The sequence below is a fragment of the Chaetura pelagica genome, unplaced genomic scaffold, assembly GCF_000747805.2.
Source record: "Chaetura pelagica isolate M959 unplaced genomic scaffold, ChaPel_1.0 scaffold595, whole genome shotgun sequence".
In the NCBI taxonomy this organism is placed as follows: Eukaryota; Metazoa; Chordata; class Aves; order Apodiformes; family Apodidae; genus Chaetura; species Chaetura pelagica.
The window spans coordinates 224,287-239,438 of record NW_009953221.1 but is presented as its reverse complement, the minus strand read 5'-3'; the positions used below and the strand labels follow the sequence as shown (position 1 = coordinate 239,438).

General features: G+C 48.5%; 1 protein-coding gene across 1 annotated transcript in view; it reads left to right on the top strand.

The window, feature by feature from the left end:
* Nucleotides 1–14,404, top strand: part of INSR (insulin receptor) — a 42,283-nt gene extending 27,879 nt beyond the window's left edge. The window contains exons 6-20 of the mRNA XM_009997794.1: nt 1–42; nt 628–878; nt 1,568–1,735; nt 2,573–2,774; nt 7,281–7,546; nt 7,989–8,131; nt 8,740–8,899; nt 9,182–9,281; nt 9,520–9,587; nt 10,334–10,563; nt 11,106–11,216; nt 11,295–11,454; nt 12,299–12,428; nt 12,637–12,771; nt 13,642–14,404. The exon at nt 1–42 is cut by the window's left edge and continues 76 nt beyond it. Of these exons, the coding sequence (XP_009996096.1) occupies nt 1–42; nt 628–878; nt 1,568–1,735; nt 2,573–2,774; nt 7,281–7,546; nt 7,989–8,131; nt 8,740–8,899; nt 9,182–9,281; nt 9,520–9,587; nt 10,334–10,563; nt 11,106–11,216; nt 11,295–11,454; nt 12,299–12,428; nt 12,637–12,771; nt 13,642–13,996 (2,521 nt within the window). The 3' untranslated portion in view covers nt 13,997–14,404. The remainder of the gene's footprint in view (nt 43–627; nt 879–1,567; nt 1,736–2,572; nt 2,775–7,280; nt 7,547–7,988; nt 8,132–8,739; nt 8,900–9,181; nt 9,282–9,519; nt 9,588–10,333; nt 10,564–11,105; nt 11,217–11,294; nt 11,455–12,298; nt 12,429–12,636; nt 12,772–13,641) is intronic.
* Nucleotides 14,405–15,152: the final 748 nt, after the last annotated feature.

The window sequence follows — 15,152 nt, the reverse complement described above, 5'->3', positions numbered from 1 at the left end:
TTTCCGGGATCTCCTGGGGTTTATGCTTTTTTACAAAGAAGCGTAAGTGATCCACCCTTAGGTTACAACATAATATCTCTGGTGGGCTTCCACAATCAGCAGCTGGTGTTGAAGAGGAGACACTAGACCTGCTGTGGGCAGGACTCTGATGTTCTCTCTCCTAAACTGAAGTTTCCGATGTTAATTAATGACTTCTGTAAGATTTACCTGAGCTCTGTACACTCCAGATTCCTCACTGAAGAGCAATCTCAACATTAGTTGTTCCAGCTATTCTAGACCTACTATAACCATGGAGTTCATCATCTCCCCACTGTCTCCATGGGATGTTGAAGTGTTTATTCCCACTGAGGTGGGAAACATTATTTTAGAATCAAGGTTACCAAGTTGATTTTCATCAAACTGAGAATAATTAGCCTGGATTTAGTTTTTGGGACCATCTGTGGGACAGTTTGTGATGTGGGATGGTGGGAGGAGGCTGGGTTGCAAAGCTCCCTATGCTTCCAGAACACAGACAATGAGATAGTTAAAGGGTAAGGGATCCCCACTCTCAGTGACATGTTGTTTTTAAAAGCCTGGATTAGGATTCTGTTAATTTGAGGCTTTTCTATTGTGTTTGGTTTCTTTCAGTCCGTATCAAAATGTGACGGAGTTTGATGGCCAAGATGCCTGTGGGTCAAACAGCTGGACAGTTGTGGATGTTGACCCACCCCCACGGTCAAACGAGCCCAAAGCCCAGGCCCAGCCAGGCTGGCTTCTGAGGGGCTTGAAGCCATGGACACAATATGCTGTGTTTGTTAAAACTCTGGTCACCTTCTCAGACGAACGGAGAACATACGGTGCGAAGAGCGAGATCATCTACGTCCAGACCAACGCCACTGGTCAGAGTCATTCCATTCACATTGCCTTGCAAATGAAAAAGAAACAGACCTGAACAGTCCCCTGCCTGTAGTCATGATAGTCCCACAGCCATGAAACTTCCCACTGCCATTGCTGCTCTCCTTCGGTAGGAAGGTGTTCCCAAACAAGTGGAAGGATGTGTGCGTACCTGTCCTTCTTCCTTGTGGGAATGCAAAGTTTATTGCAACTTTCTTTACCCCAGCAAAAGAGTAGAGTGGAGAGGCATTAGTACAGAGATGATGTCTTGCACTCTCTGCAGGGATGTTGAAGTTCAACCTTCTCTAAGATCTAATTTTAATTGAATTCAACCTAAAATTTTCGTTTGTTTTCTCAGCACACTCACAAATGGCCTTCACTAGCACTGAGGCTTTTCTGTTTCCTTTTTTGTGAAACAAAGGATAACTGCATTTGCATAAATTTCCAAGTCTAATTTATAACTTCAGGATGAATGGACTTGCCAAAGTCTTCCCTCTGGCTCGTGTGGCCACATGTAGGAGTTTGTGTGTACACTGGTGTGTCCCGTGCAGGACTGTTGGGTGTCACTCGAGCTGGGATGGAGAGCACTGTTTATTGCCACAGAAACAGAAGCTGGCCTGTGTCTGTCCCATGTTCTCCCCAGCTCTGCCAGGGCACTGGCAGTGACCTCTTGTCTCTTTTCCCACCCACACAGTTCCCTCAGTCCCGTTAGACCCGATATCAGTTTCCAACTCATCATCCCAGATCATTCTGAAGTGGAAGCCGCCCTCAGAGCCCAACGGGAACATCACCCACTACCTGGTGTTCTGGCAGCAGCAGGCAGAGGACAGTGAGCTCTATGAGCTTGATTACTGCTTGAAAGGTGAGTGTGTGATTCTCTCTCTCTGCTTGCTTTCTCGGAGCTCTCTGAAGGTTTTCCACACACCTTGGGAGAGCTCTGCATGCCTGATTTAGCTGTTTTCAGGAGGATGATTCAAAAAAACATGCTGAGGTGCAGCTGTGTTCTCCCACTGGTCATATGATCATGGAATGGTTTAGGTTGGAAGGACCTTAAAGATCATCCAGTCCCACCCCCCTGCATGGGCAGGGACACCTCCCACCAGCCCAGGTTGCTCAGAGCTCCATCCAACGTGCCCTTGAACACTTCCAAGGATGGGACTGTTCAGTTGCATTACACATTAGGCACTATTGCCAAGTCATGTGCAAAAACTCTCCAGAAACATTTTTTTACAGATATTTTTTTCCTTTGGGGATCCCCCTTCTGCACTTGTTCCTTTTCCACTGAGTAAGAAGTTTAATAATTTAGACAAAAGATAATTAGGAAAACATTTCAGTGCTCCTGGAGATCAGGTTAATTTTTGAAGGCACCCTGTGCCTGTTGAAAACTCTTTCAGAACACTTGAGTTTCACTGAGGACTCCCAGAATATCACCTGCTGCCCTCTGGTACCTAAACTGAGGTGAGCTGGGGTAGAACTTGGCTTGGCTACAGCAGCATCTGAGCTCCATTTCAGAAAGAGCACAGTTTGGAACCAAAGGCCTGTCATAAAAGAGGGAAAGCTGCTCAGCCCTGGCTCTGAAAGCTCAGGATGCCCAGATGTTTCTGTGGATTTTGTGTACACTTGTTATGGATCTTTGTAGGATCAAACATCTGCTTCTACCACATCGAGCAGAAGTGATACTAAATACTTTTATCCACAGGATTAAAACTGCCCTCAAGGACCTGGTCTCCTCCTTTTGAATCTGAAGACCCTCAGAAGTATAATCAAAGTGAAAATGAGGAGGTCAGTGGAGAATGTTGTTCCTGCCCTAAAACAGACTCCCAGATACAAAAGGAGCTGGAGGAGTCAGCTTTCCGCAAGACCTTTGAGAACTATCTCCACAATGAGGTGTTTGTCCCCAGGTAGGAATATCCAACCAATATTGCCCGGGTGGTCTGGGGCAGGGGGATAAAATCATTAAACAGAAATACTGGGCTGGATGTGGCCGTATCACCAGTCTCTCTGGGCTTCCAGGAGACTGCCTAGTCCAGCTGGCTGTGTGTGCTGGGGAGAGCCCAGCACCTCCCACTGATGTTATTACGGATTTGGAAGATCCTGCTCTTACTTCCTGCCTCTGAATTCACAGCTTGAGAGTGAAGTGAAAATCCTTAACAACTAGCTAAATGCCTGCAGCTCATTCAAACTTGTCCCATGCCAAAAATAGCTGGTTGGGTTGTTGGGGTTTTTTTTCTGTCCTGAAATGTTGTGGTCTAGCTTTTCATCCAGCTGAAAAGAAAGGAAAAGGAACAGGGAAGTTTCCTGTGCCACAGCCATGTCCTCCCGTGCGGTATTTGCGGTCTTCCTTGCACTTAGGCTGGGAAATACCTCCAATACCATGAGGAATGCAACTGCTGTGGGTGGTGAATGTCCTGTTTTGAATGGCACAGGCAGTGTCACATTAAGTGGTGTTGAATGTCTTCACACTTCACAGAGGAAGCACTGGGAATAAGGCTCGAGTCAGCAATGATTTCCCTCTCCACTGTCCTGCTTTGTGCTCTCTGTTTGTTCTCCGTTAGCCCTCAGCTAACAAACACCTATTTCCCACTGCTTGACAGAAGCTACATTGCTGCACTGAACATTTTTTATTTCTGAGTGCATTACCAGACAGTGTCTCTCCTCTGGGAGCCTGGAGTTGTCACAGGGAAGCCTGTGCAGTCCCTGCTCTTGCTGGTGGTGCTGATCAGGACACGTTTCAGGCTGCAAAAAGATGCCAGGACACAACATATCCCAGAGCAGAGGAGCATCAAGCCATGTGCAAAAGCCAAACTCCAGGCAGATGATTCTGACAAGCTGACTTCTTTTTTCTCTTTTTTCCCCAACATTACTGTGCAGCCAGGATGCTTCTCAGGCCAGTTTGTGGGGTATGTATTTGAGGAAGAAACCCATCACCAGGATGTGCCACCTTGTCAGCTTGCTAGGGAAGGAGTCTCCACTTCCCCTGGGCTAACCAATCCTTTTCATACAAGCCCTTTTGGGTGTTACAAGTCAGCAGTAAAGATGCCCTCCTGCTGAGCTGCATCCTGCTGGCCTTTTCTGACAGGCTCCAGGCTATGGCAACTATAAATCAGAATTAGTTTTCCAGAGAAAACTGTGGCCCTGCTCACAGGGCAGCCTGGCTGCAGCCTGGCAAATGAACATGAAGCCTGTTTTACTTCAGGTGCTTTTTCTGTGGCTCCTGATAGTTTATTGTCTCTCTCCAGACACTGTGGAGATGAGAAGCTCTGTGCCCTTCACAGGGTGAATCTTGCAGGTGAGAATCAGGAGGAATATGAGATAGCAGGGGTGTGGAAGACAGCAACTGAGAAGTTACTCCCCATACATCTTCTCTCCTTGTTTTCCACGTACCATTGTTCTCCTCCTATCCTGTTCCCAGCTCTGCTCCCAGTGCAGCATCCCATCCACACGAGGCTCTGCCACAGATCTGCCTTCATCCAGGTCCAATCCCACCTGGCTTGCTGCAAACCCCTCTGCAGATCCCAGAAGCTCTTCCTTCATGGTTGATAACTCCAGAAGATCCTATCACAAGTCTTGTGGGTTCATTTGCTCTGGCACTGGCAAGGCAAACCAGAAGCTTCTAAATGCTTCTTGCCATCCCCACCTTCCCAGGCAGAGCTTGGGGGGATCTTCACACCATGGGCTGTGTGACCTCCCTTTGTAGCTGAACAAAGTGGCCATCAGAAGCTGATGCTTTGTTTCTTCTTCCCTGTGGTGTTTGCTCTTATATCAGAACATGTTTTGTACAGTTAGGAGCACACAGATAGATTGCAGGCTGGGACAGGCTGCCCAGGGAGGTTGTGGAGTCTCCATCCTTGGAGATATTCCAAACCTGACCAGGCATGGCCCTGAGCAGCCTGCTCTGGCTGCCCCTGCTTGGGGCAGGGGGTGGATGAGACAATCTCCAGAGGTGCCTTCCAGCCTCAACCACTCCATGATTCTTTGGAAAGCATGGAAAGATTGGAAAAAAGTCCTGAGAGGCAGAGGGGAACTAAATGGCTGCTATTCAGGATGTAATCCCATGTGTTCTCTCCACCACTGCTACTGCAGAAGCAGCAGTCTCACTCTTCTCTGCCTCTGCCCTCTCTTTCTGTCACACACTCGTGTCATTACAAATATTCATGGGTTACAGAGTGAACAAGACCTGGGAAATGGCTCACATGAAAAGCAACTTTATTTTTCTGAGTTTCCTGGTTCAATCCAATGAATACAGACAAATACACAAACACCTTTGCCAGCAGAAGGGGGCAGACAGGCCAGCTGCTCCTCTGCAAACTTCAAGTGTGTGGAAAGACCTGGCTCAGGCTGGCTAAGGGGTTTTGGGCATTCCCCAGCACAGGGTACATTGCATGTGTGGAGTTGTCCATTCCAGCTGAGAGCACTCACACATACTGGACATCTCAGAGTAGGAGGAGAAGGAACTTGAATCTTAAGTATTAGAGGGAAGGTCATTGGAGCTACTGCAAGAGCTATAATGAAAATGGCACTGGAACAACTATGGGGAGCCTTCAGATGTTTGAAAATACAGAGAATTTGGTGAGAAAACTGCTGCAGATCCAGGGTAATAAATATGGGAAGATTGGGGCTGACAGCTTCAAAAGTTTTCCCTGCTTTCTGTTACTTGAGAAGGAAGAAGTTGTTCTTGCATTTTCCTCTGTGTTGCTTTCAGTGGTCAAATTACTGTTTCACATGTGAAAACCAGAATTCTCTCCAGCTGAATCCACAGTCTGTAAACAATGGTGTGTAGCTTTGCTGTTGGGTCCAGACAAGGTTCTGGTTGACTGTCAAGATTCCTTCCAAAGGAGGGAGGTGGCACAACCCAGACCTGGGGCTCTGAACTCTGCCCCATTGTCAGGGGACACTGTTCAGAACAATGCACAAGCTGAGAAAACAGCAGCTCTAAAAGGAGTTAATTAGTAATTAGAGAAAACTAAAAGCTGGGATGTGCTCTGCTGAGCCTTCACAGGCTGAATTTGCCACCCTGTTTTCCATCAGGTGGATGAATATGATCAATGTAGTTGTGTACAGCCCTGTGTTCAGTTGGAGGAAATCTTCAAAACCTGCTTTCCAGCTGGTTGTGTTTGCTGATGGAGGAGAAACAACACCAGGGAGCAGAGCTGGGGCTGCAGAGATGAACCTGTCCTGTGCCATCCTCCTGGTGGCTGCACTTGGCCAATCATTTGCCTGGTGGTCCAAGGCTGGCAGTGGAAAGTTCAGTTCAGCAGCAAAGATTTGCTTCAACAGCCTGTTACATTTTTAGAGACTGGAGATGCCTCAAGTGTGGGTTCAGTTCAGGTCACTCTTTGTACCCTTTAATAGCTGCACATACACAAAAAGATCATCCCCTTAGAATATGTGTTCAAATGGCATTGATTTCTTTTGTGTCACAAAACGCTGGGGCTGATTCACCACGTTGGTTAATTCCCAACATGGAATTCCTTGTGGTGAGTGTGTGGCAGGATGCAAAGTGTTAGGAGTTTAGGTTGGGTACTTAACTCCTTTTGTTGTTTTTTTTCCCCCCAAGAAAATTAAATTGGTGATTGGTTCTTAATTCTGTTAAATTAATCCTGTTTATTTACTGACGACCTGAGGCCAGAGCTGGCAAGTAGCACCTGCAGACAGGGGAGCTGACAGGATCATGCTGCCAGTTCTGTTTTTACAACTGCAAAACATTGATTTTGCAGCCTGAGGTGCAAGAGCTGCAGAGGCACCAGTTGGTTAACAAAACCACACAAGTGCTGTGTGATCCCAGCCTGGGAGCCTGAAACGCGGCCGTTGAGGTTTTGGTCTCTCCGAAAAAGGCTAAAATCCTCTCTCTAGATTCAGCCTCAGGGTTCAGAGGGGGAGATGTGTTCCACCGAGCTGGGAAGCTGCTCTGACACTTTATAAATGCAAGTTTGTGACACTTGGAATATGTGGAACATCTGAGGTCATCAGAGTTGGGGGCTGTGGTATGACCTCATGTGCTGGAGCTGAACTCCGAAACATCAGTGCTCTGCCAGGCATGTGTGAGGCAGCCCAGGGGGGCTGTGCTCAGCTGGGAGCTGCTGGGATAACTGGAATTCTCAAGCAAATACTTTAGCACTGCATTTCTTTCTTTTGCTTTCTTTGCCCTGTGTGAAGCTGTGCAGGGAAGGGGGCTTGGGGATGTGCAGTTTGGAGAAGCCATGTGTGTTCCAGGGGGGGAGAGACATTTATTGTAGTTTGGGTTTTTTTAAAAAACATTTTAAACAAGAATCCCTTTGTTGCTTTGCAAATTCCAAGCTTGGTTTTGAGTTTTCAGTGGCACTCTGACCATTTTAACTCTTCCTTCTTAGATGAAAGTGTTTACATTGCCCACTACAAATAACCTCGTAACCTGTGTTATTCAACAGGCCATCAAGAAAACGAAGAGACCTGGGCTCTGTGGCCAATGCCACGGTGGTGATACCCACCATCCCCTCCTCTGCCAACAATTCAGCCTCTGAGAACACAGAGGAGCAGAAACCTTTTGAAAAAGTGAAGTCAAAGGAGTCTCTGGTCATCTCGGGCCTGCGCCATTTCACCGGGTACCGCATTGAGCTCCACGCCTGCAACCACGATGCCCAGGAGTCCAGATGCAGTGTTGCAGCTTATGTCAGTGCCAGGACCATGCCAGAAGGTAAATTGGATCTAGATTATTATAGAGTCATAGAATGGTTTGGATTGGAAGGGACCTTAAAGATCATCCAGTTCCAACCCCCCTGCATGGGCAGGGACACCTCCCACCAGCCCAGGTTGCTCCAAGCCCCATCCAACCTGCCCTTCAACACTGCCAGGGATGGGGCAGCCACAGCTTCCCTGGACAACCTGGGCCAGGCTTTCACCACCCTCACAGCACAGAATTTCCTCCTCATGTCTCGCCTCTATCTCCCTTTTCCAGTTTTAACCCCTTGCCCTTTGTCCTCTCACTTTATATCCTTGTAAAAAAGAAGATGCAGCTGAGCATCTCCCAAGACCCTTCCAACCCAAACCATTCCAGGATTCTGTGATCCTGTGAAGCGTTGGCAAATTTTGCCAAAGACATGAAATAAAACTGTTACTCATCATGCCCTTGGTTCTAGCTAAGGCTGATGACATCGTTGGGCCAGTCACCCATGAACTGATTGAAAAAAACACCATCCATTTGAAGTGGCAGGAGCCAAAGGAGCCCAATGGTCTCATTGTGCTCTATGAAGTGAATTATGGACGCCTTGGGGAGACAGAGGTGAGAATTTCTGCTTGTCCTTCTGCACCTTTAGGGAAGCAGTTTGGCCTGGGAGTCCAGGACTGGTCAGTCTTTACTAGTCCTTGTGTCCTGCCTGGTTGAACTAACGTGACATCAACTTCACTGGTGACTTTGTGCCCTCTGCAAGTCTGTGGTGACAGAGAAAGAAGAATCTGCCTCTCTGCTGCCTGTTCCACGTATGGAATTGGCCAGTTTTCTGCGTGGAGCTTTTTTAGGAGTTTTATTTCCCAGAAGGACAGAAAACATGTCTCTAAATTTAAGTTGCTGAGGGACATGAAGAAGGTGTGGAGCAGGCAGAGCCTGTGGGCAGCAGTGCTGCCCGTGCAGGATGCCAGGGCTTGCCAGCCCAGCTCACATTTCAGGGCTGAGGTCCTAGTACAGCAGATGGCATCTGCTCCCTGGAACCTGACCTCCCAAACTGTAAAATGCAAATCCAGGACAAACCACTTCATTGGAAAGGACCTGAGCTGTTAAAGCCCTGTTTGTGTACCTTGGCTGGGAGAGGAGGTGAGGCACAAAGTCTGGTGGTGCTGCTGTGGAGCTGGGGCTGTTGCAGAGCTGAATTCCTGCACTTTTCCCTCCCTCAGGAAGCTCACTACTGTGTGTCCAGGAAGCATTTTGCCAACGAGCAGGGCTGCAGACTCCGGGGGTTGCAGCCTGGGAACTACAGCGTCCGTATCCGAGCTACCTCCCTGGCTGGAAATGGCTCGTGGACAGAACCCACCTATTTTTATGTGGCTGATTATTGTGAGTTCATTTTTATTATTATTTCAACAATAACCCAGGTCAGGGAGCAAGAAGTACAGAGGCAGCTCTAGGGGCTTGTCACATGTTTCCCAACACATCTGCATTCAAGAAACTGAAATTTCTTAGAAATGTGTGACTTCTCTTCTTCTCATTCTGACCAGCTCCATGGAATAGCCTCTAGCTTCATATTTCTTCCAGTTTATCCAAGGTGGAGAGTTTATTAAGGAAAAGACTTGGATTTTGGACCTGGGTAACACCTCCAACTCTTTCTTTCTCTTTCAGTGAACGCTCAGCCTAATATTGCTGTCATCATTGTTCCCATTGTTTTTGCCATAATAATTGCTGGAATTATTGGAGCTGCTTATGTGCTTGTGAAAAAGAGGTGAGTGCAATTTTAGGTCGTTTCCACCAGAACAAGCAAAACACACACCCAAAGGTTTTGTGTATTTGTTGGAAGTGATGGGTTTGTTTTCTAATGGAGATGATGATCGCAACGTTAATTTGGATTTTGTGCCTTTGGAAATAGGGACAGTTTGGATTTGCTGCAGGCTCTGGGGGTTAATCAAACTGTTGATCAAACAGTTGTGTCACAGGTGCTGAAGTTTGTGTCTCCCTTCCAGACAAACCGAAGGACCAACTGGACCCCTCTACGCCTCCTCTAACCCCGAATATCTCAGCGCCAGTGATGGTGAGAGCAGGGAGGGTTTTCTTTCAAGCCTTAATTCTTATGTGGAAATGGATTGGTCAGGGTTGGAAGGGACCTCTGGACATCAGCTACTCCATCCCCCTGCCAGAGCAGGATCCCCTAGAGCAGATCCCACAGGAACACATCCAGATGGGTTTGGGATGTCTCCAGAGAAGGAGGCTCCACAACCTCCCTGGGCAGCCTGTCCCAGGGCTCCGGTACCCTCAGAGTCAAAAAGTTTTTCCTTATGTTTAACTTGAACCTCCTGTGCCCAGTGTCCCTTGTCCTGTCACTGGACACTCTTGAAAAGAGACTGGCCCCTCCTGACACCCCCTGCAGATACTGAGAAGCACTGATGAGATCCCCTCTCAGCCTCCTCTTCTCCAGGCAGAACAGCCCCAGCTCCCTCAGCCTTTCCTCATGGGACAGATGCTCTTTTCCTCTCAGCATCTTTCTGGACCCACACTGGACTCTCTCCAGTAGATCCTTGTCCTTTCTGAACTGGGGAGCCAGGAGATGCAGGGCTCAAGATGCAGCCTCACCAGGGCACAACGGAGGAGAACCTCCTTTGACCTGCTGGCCACATTCAGGCCATGCAGTGTGGGGTTGGTGTTGTCTTCATGGAGTGTTTCTAGTTGCTCTTTACAAATTATTTACCTGTGATGTCCTGTGGTAGTGGCTCCCGTGGCTGCTGCAGAAAACACCTTCCAAAAGCTCCTGCCTCAACTCAGGAACTTTTCCCCCAACAGTCTATGTCCCCGACGAGTGGGAGGTGCCACGGGACAAGATCACTCTGCTCCGAGAGCTGGGCCAGGGCTCCTTTGGGATGGTGTATGAGGGGATTGCCAAGGACATCGTGAAGGGGGAGCCCGAGACCCGCGTGGCCGTGAAGACCGTCAACGAGTCGGCCAGTCTGCGCGAGCGCATTGAGTTCCTCAATGAAGCCTCCGTGATGAAGGGCTTCAGCTGCCATCACGTGGTGAGTGTCACCAGCTGGCAAGTCCCATCACACAACTCATGGGACTTCAGTCCTTCCAAAGCCCCAGGTTCCACTCACAACAGCAGCTCTTCTGCAAGAGGAGCTGGGATCCTCCCTGTCGTATTCTGTAAAACGCATCTTGCAAAACTCTCCTGGTGTCCCAGGAGAACAAATGGTGATGGATTAGAAATGGAAGGGGGGAGATTTAGGTGACATGAGGAGGAAATTTTTGAGACCCTGGTCCAGGTTGTCCAGGGAAGCTGTGGCTGCCCCATCCCTGGCAGTGTTGAAGGGCAGGTTGGATGGGGCTTGGAGCAACCTGGGCTGGTGGGAGGTGTCCCTGCCCATGCACGGGGGTTGGAACTAGATGATCCTTAAGGTCCCTTCACACCCAACCCATTCTATGATGACAGGGCTTCATGGGGCCTTTCTGAGCTCTTGTTTTGGGGGAGTTTGCTTTGCTGTGTTCCCTTTTTTCGGAGCTGGGCTCTGCTCAGTGTGTTTGGACACAAGCTTGAGGGAATTTCTCACTTATTTTCCAGGTTCGCCTCCTCGGGGTGGTCTCCAAAGGGCAACCCACCTTGGTGGTCATGGAGTTGATGGCACACGGGGATCTGAAAAGCTACCTACGCTCCTTGAGACCTGATGCTGAGGTAAAGACAGGAGAGAGGGAGTCTGTTCTGCCACAGAGCTACTGGATTGGGGGTTTAATACTTGTTTACTGATTGTAGAACAACCCTGGTCGCCCGCCCCCGACGCTGAGGGAGATGATACAGATGGCTGCGGAGATCGCCGACGGCATGGCCTACCTCAACGCCAAGAAGTTTGTCCACAGGGATCTCGCTGCTCGGAACTGCATGGTGGCAGAAGACTTCACTGTGAAGATTGGAGGTGAGCAGTGTGGCAGGAGAAGAGAACTCTCTGGGCCCTTTTTGTTGTAAAGGCAAAGCAGATGAGGCCCAAGACCAGTGGGGCAAAGGGACAGGATTTCCATGGGCTCCCTTGGGAAATGCAGCAAACTTCCCTCTTTTTCTGCCCTGTGAAAAAAACTCTGTGGACCTAAGAAAGAAAATAATCTTCTCCCCTAGAACCAGAACAGCTTTTCTCACCTTCTCCATTCTCAAACCTCTATCCAAAAGTTCATGGCCTTTCCAGCCTAAGCTGCCTGGGGTTATCTCAGTGTTCCTTGAGAATCAGGACAAAGAAGGTGTTGGGTACAACACACCAAGTGTTGATAATCGTATCATCAGGTCGGGTACCTTTTAAGTCATTTATCTTCCACAAGAGCTACCTTGTAACCCAAACCCTCTCCTGCCCATGCAGGGAGGTTGGATCTAGATGATCTTTAAGGTCCCTTCCAACCCACCAGCCCAGGACACCTCCCACCAGCCCAGGTTGCCCCAAGCCCCATCCAACCTGCCCTTCAACACTGCCAGGGATGGGGCAGCCACAGCTTCCCTGGGCAACCTGGGCCAGGCTCTCACCACCCTCACACTCAAGAATTTCCTCCTCATGTCCAACCTAAATCTTCCCTCTTCCAGTTTTAATCCCTTACCCCTTGTCCTCTAACCACAAGCCCTGGTAAAATGTCCCTCCCCGTTCACCTGGAGATGTTGCCCAGTATGAGCAGGGAAGGGGAGACATTTAACACAGTATGAGTAGGGAAGGGGAGACATTTAACACAGTATGAGTAGGGAAGGGGAGACATTTAACAGATCCCAATTGTTTTCCTCAGACTTTGGCATGACCAGGGACATCTATGAGACAGATTATTACCGGAAGGGGGGCAAGGGGCTGCTGCCCGTGCGCTGGATGGCACCTGAGTCCCTGAAGGATGGGGTTTTCACTGCTTACTCTGATGTCTGGTAAGTTGGCTCTGCAGTCCCAGGTGGATTCCAGCTCAGGAGCTCACAACACACGGGGTGTGTTAGAGGTTCAAAGTACAGACAAAATGTGAAACATTGTTTGGAAACCCTCTTCTTAATAACATTGTGGTGCTCTTTTTAGCTACCTGGTCTCCAAAGAGAACTGGAGGGTGTTTTATTCTCACCAGGAGTCTTCTCTCTTTCTTAGGTCATTTGGTGTTGTCCTCTGGGAAATAAGCAGTTTAGCAGAGCAGCCCTACCAGGGACTCTCCAATGAACAGGTGCTAAAGTTTGTCATGGATGGAGGATACCTGGATCAGCCAGACAACTGCCCAGAGAGGCTGTAAGTACTAAAGCAGGGGGCAATGGACCAAGCTGGGCTCCTTAGCTCAAGTGTGGCCAACAAAGGTGGCCCCCAGTGGCACTTCTGATCCCTTTCTCTGTTGGGGAGGAACAAAACAAGACTTTAACAAGTCACCTCTCACAGAAATTGAACCAGTGCATCCCTAGTGATCCAGGAATTAAAGACCCAACCCAGCCCGTTTCACCAGGAGGGAAATTAAATCAACCTGGACCTTCCATCGTGAGCAGAGAGGCAAGAGAAGGAAGGACAGAGCACTGGGAAACTTAGAATACAAAAAAGCACTGGATTAGTTGCCCAAATAAATGTTTTTCCTCCACTCCAGACTAGTGGGTGGCAGCTGGTTCATGTCACATGGCAAAGCCTGGTCACCATCTGCATCCACGTGCTGCAGAGCAGCTTCTTAATCCCAAGGTCTGCTCAGCTTTTCTGTTGTTCCTCTCTCTGTACATCAGTAGACTTTGAGAATTGCAGCAACATTTTACTGCTGATTTTCAGAAAATTCTCAGAATTCAGAAATATCTCTCCTGGCCAGTTACCCACTCCAGTTTGAAACTTGATTTGTACTTGAAGTTCTTCCTCCATGGTGCCTGATAACACAAGACCTCTTGCTGCAGCCTTTCTTGAGCATGGGGTGTTGACAGGCTGGAGCAACCTGGGCTGGTGGGAGGTGTCCCTGCCCATGCAGGGGGGTTGGACCTAGATGGTTTTTAAGGTCCCTTCCAACCCAAACCATTCCATGATTCTATATGTGTGTCAGGGTGGTGTGGCTGGTGGGTGGTGTGACAGGGATGGTCTCTTGGTCTGTGAAGCTGTTCCTTGCTGGCCCTGACTCTGCCCTGCCCCTTGCAGGCACAGCCTGATGCAGATGTGCTGGCAGTACAACCCCAAGATGCGTCCCACCTTCATTGAGATCATCGAGATGCTGAAGGAGGACCTGCACCCCAGCTTCCACGAGGTCTCCTTCTTCTACAGCGAGGAGAACAAACCTCTGGAGACCGAGGAGTACGAGATGGACTTTGAGAACATGGAGAGCATTCCCCTCGACCCCTCCTCATACTCACAGAGGGACAAAGTCCTGGGGAGGGACAATGGCCCCTCCATGGCCCTGAAGGGGAACTATGAGGAGCACATACCTTACACACACATGAACGGTGGCAAGAAAAACGGGCGGATTCTCTCCATGCCCAGGTCAAGTCCTTCCTAACGTTTCCTGTTTGGCCCAAGGGTTGTGTCTTGCTTTTTGTGCCCCCTCCACAAATCTCAGGACTCTTGTTATTGCTGCCACAGTGTGTGACACACGTTGACAGACCCTGCAGATTTTTAATCATCTTATGATTAATAGTTGTTTTATTTTTTTGGTGTTTGTTTTTTTGCCAAGTTGACTGGTTGTCAGTGGACTTATCTGTGAACATACATGGAAGAGGTTTCCATGGCTGCTGTCCCTTCTGTAACCATGGTTTCAAAACAGGAAGCGACCGTTCTAAGTCCAACCCAAGGAGGAACATCCACGTTTTGCCAACAAGGAGACATGAAACTTGCTGGGATCTGAGCTCCAGCTGGAAGGGTGCGGAACAAAACTTCTGCAGGACAAAAAATGCATTTCCAGTGGGATTCCAGGTTTTCAGGCACCCTCTTCACCACAGCTGAAGGATTCAACACATGGGTCGGACGCGCCAGATCCTCAGATTGACCAATAGCTGCTGCTTTCAGACTTAAAAAATGGGTTAAAATACCCAGGGGTGTGTGGGGGGGTGTGTGTGTCTCTCTCCGTGGGGTGTAAATGTAGAGCTAAATACACACTTTTTGTACATAAGTTTTGTATGTTCTCACAGAAGCTTTTCCTCTTCTCAGAAGCGTGTACTTATCTTTGTTTGGTTCCCCCCCTCCCCCATTTCCTTGGAGTGATTGAATCCTAAACAGATTATTTTTATACTAAGGACTCTTGGGAGTAGGTTTTCACTCATTAACAAATGAGGAAAATGTGCTGGGAGCCAAAGGAGCAGAAATCTGAGATTTGTGGGTACTTTCAAGACCAAACAAAGCAGGAGTCCCCTGACCTGAGAGAGGGAGTTTTCTGTCCTTACAGCATTAAGTATATATATTGTTTGTTGTAACATATTTTAAAATGTCTTTAGTTGAAGTTTTACCTTCATATAAATTATTGACTGTGGATGATCCTTTCGGGGAGGGGAGAATATGGGGGATTGTTTGGTCTTAAAGTGGTCCAAAGATTTCAGAAGGAACTGATTTCAGCTGTGAGCCTGAAGCACACGTGAAGCTGATGCTTGATAAGGCTTTGGAATATGGTTGACACGATGCAGTCAGCTGGCTCCAGTCAAAGCCCCTCTCAGATAAAGTAG